General features: G+C 50.4%; 1 protein-coding gene across 1 annotated transcript; it reads right to left on the minus strand.

Moving 5' to 3' along the window:
* Window positions 1–596: 596 nt before the first annotated feature.
* LOC606352 (expansin-B2) lies at window positions 597–2,196 on the minus strand. The gene is made up of 4 exons (XM_044553414.1): window positions 1,936–2,196; window positions 1,731–1,840; window positions 1,359–1,543; window positions 597–1,256 (listed from the first exon to the last, which is right to left on the minus strand). The coding sequence occupies exons 1-4, from the start codon at window positions 2,126–2,128 to the stop codon at window positions 920–922; spliced, it is 825 nt and encodes a 274-aa protein (XP_044409349.1). The 5' UTR covers window positions 2,129–2,196; the 3' UTR covers window positions 597–919.
* Between the last annotated feature and the right edge of the window lie 291 nt (window positions 2,197–2,487).

Below are 2,487 nucleotides of genomic sequence, written 5' to 3' on the forward strand. Positions count from 1 at the left end.
ATGTAGCCTTTCTCTTGGTTTATGTTAGAATAGGGCAATTTGGGGCGAGCAGAGTTCCAGGGTCTTGCAAAAATAATAATGAGGCAAGGCTTTCGGTCATTGCTGGTGCGAAATACTTGGGTCAGATTTTGCCTCGAGAGTAGTGGCTTTGTAATTTTTGGCCTCTTGGCCTTGTGTCTTAAAACTCTTGTCTAACTTCTAATTTAATGAACAAAAAAGATAAATCCTGAACGTTTGGATTTTGACCATGATAAATTGAAAGTTTTTATTGCGATTTTAGTTGACGCGATGATGACATTTTTTTAAGAGCATGATAATTTCCCGGCAAAAAATGAACCGAGTGTAAATTTGCCATGCTTGCTAACTAAACTTGCCATAGTCAGGAAACATAAATTAACACGAAAAACGTTCATTTTTTCATGGTCAAATCCCGAACGATTGGGACTTACCGGCATCCCTAATGATGTGGCAAATTTTTGCCTCCGTATTTAAAAAAATATATGTCACAAGGTCAATTCACCAATAGCAAACTAGGACTTTTAGAAATGATGGGAGCATCTGATTGACTGAATACACAATTTTTTTTTGAGACAGACTGAATACACAATTGGTATCCCATAATGCATATGGATAAACCTGATTAATTACAATATATCAGATTCAAGCTGTGAATCTGGTGATAGTGGGCTGGGTAGCACGTGGATACTACTCCACTAGACAGAAGCCCGGCCTGGATGTTAGGCTTTTGGGCCAGGCTGCCCATGCTAAAGCCTCCTTCCATTCCCACACATATCTTCGAGCTACACGCACGATGACGCAACATATACCCCGTAGTAAGTAAAATTCAACAATATACTTTGCATTCACACTGTACCGAATTAATCAACGTCTTCGTCGGTCGATCGGAAGCTCGGAGCAATCAACGGAACTGGACGTTGGAACGGTAGTTCGTGTCGGGCTTCCAGTTGGCCGGGATGACTTGTTTGGCCACCAGCGTCTTGCCGGATTCGCTGCGGATGCGGAGAGAGAAGGGGCCCTGCAGCCGGCGCCTGGAGTCCATCCGCCAGATGGCGCCCCACGAGTGGCGCATCGCCGTCCAGTACCCCGTCGGGCGGCCGTTCCTTGACTCCATGAGGTCCATCTGCACCACGGTGCCCTCCCGATTCGCGAACTCCACCAGCACGGCCAGGTAGTTGGGGTTGGAGCCCCGCTCGACGTGGAAGTTCACGTTCAAGCCCGGATGATTGCATGGCACCCTGCATGCATGCACGAGCGGAGCTGATCAGTGACCAGAGCCCCAAGGGTTTGCTTGGAGTACGTACCACTGTGGTCAAGGTTGTGCCAGAGAAGTTACGGACCTTTGGAACTGGATGTCGATAATGCCGGCGTGGCGGAGCTTGTCGTTCTGGCCGGGCTTCGCCATGGCGCCGAACGCCGTGCCGCTGAGGTCGAAATGGTACTTGGCCACAGGGTAGTAGTTCATGTCGGTGATCATGACCGTCTCCGGCTTGCCGGAGCAGGCCTTGTTATTGACGCATCGTATCTGGAAAAACAAGCAGAAAGTCAACTAATGCGCTACACGTAACATGTTTCTCTGAGCCGAGATTGCTACCCACGTATTTCATCAGTGTGAACGGAGCTACGTACTGTTAGCTTTGACTAATCTAGTGTAATGACTAGCATCAGCGTCGGCGCTGTAGTGTAATTAATTTATCATGTACACGTAGTACCTGGTAGCAGGCGCCGCAGCCCATGCCGTCCTTGAACAGGGGCTCGTTGCCGCAGGAAGTCATGGACATGAACGGGTACTGGTTAGTGTGCTTGTAGCCGCAAGCACCACCTGCACAGATCGATCGACATTGTTATTAACTATCCTAAGTTGACATTAGCATGCGCCGCCGGCCACCACCGGAGCATATGCACGTACGCACGTACCGTTGTCATCGGGACCGGCGCCGGTAGGCGCGCCGTACCATGTGGCCTTGGCAGGGAGCCATGACCAGCTAGCCTTGGAGGATTTGGCCAAGGAGCCGGTGTAGTTGAGCGGCGACTGGGCGCAGCAGCCATACGTGAGAAGAACGGAGACGAGTGCAACAAGTGCAACTGCATTGGCAGAGACCCGAGCCATACTTGCACTAGTAGCCAGTGGCACTTGTCAAGTAACTCGGCAGCTGTGGTCTGATGGCCGGATGGATCGGCATTGCCGGGGGATTTTATAGGCAGGGCAGTGGGCAAAACTGAAGTGGGAACGACGACGCGATCGGCGACAATGGCCGCTCAACCTGTACAGTATTCCGTGTTTGAGCTAGCAAGGTCACATGGGCATGGCTTGAGGAGCGAATCATGGAGGAATTTAGTGGCATTGCCTTACGTGCTTCCTACTATAAAAATGACATCTTGTCAGTGATCGCATGTTATGCCATTGGCGACTTGGCGTACACTCGTACGGCACACCGGTACCCGCTGCGTAATAAGTACTCTGGGCGC

This window comes from Triticum aestivum, chromosome 1A (assembly GCF_018294505.1).
Source record: "Triticum aestivum cultivar Chinese Spring chromosome 1A, IWGSC CS RefSeq v2.1, whole genome shotgun sequence".
In the NCBI taxonomy this organism is placed as follows: Eukaryota; Viridiplantae; Streptophyta; class Magnoliopsida; order Poales; family Poaceae; genus Triticum; species Triticum aestivum.

What these genes read in the sequence shown, in the direction of transcription:
- LOC606352 (XM_044553414.1), bottom strand. Translation starts at nt 2,128, where the DNA reads ATGGCTCGGGTCTCTGCCAATGCAGTTGCACTTGTTGCACTCGTCTCC. An exon ending in GCTGCGGCGCCTGCTACCAG is followed by an intron (nt 1,544 to 1,730) that starts GTACTACGTGTA and finishes TTGTTTTTCCAG; the next exon opens with ATACGATGCGTCAATAACAA. An exon ending in ATCGACATCCAGTTCCAAAG is followed by an intron (nt 1,257 to 1,358) that starts GTCCGTAACTTC and finishes GCATGCATGCAG; the next exon opens with GGTGCCATGCAATCATCCGG.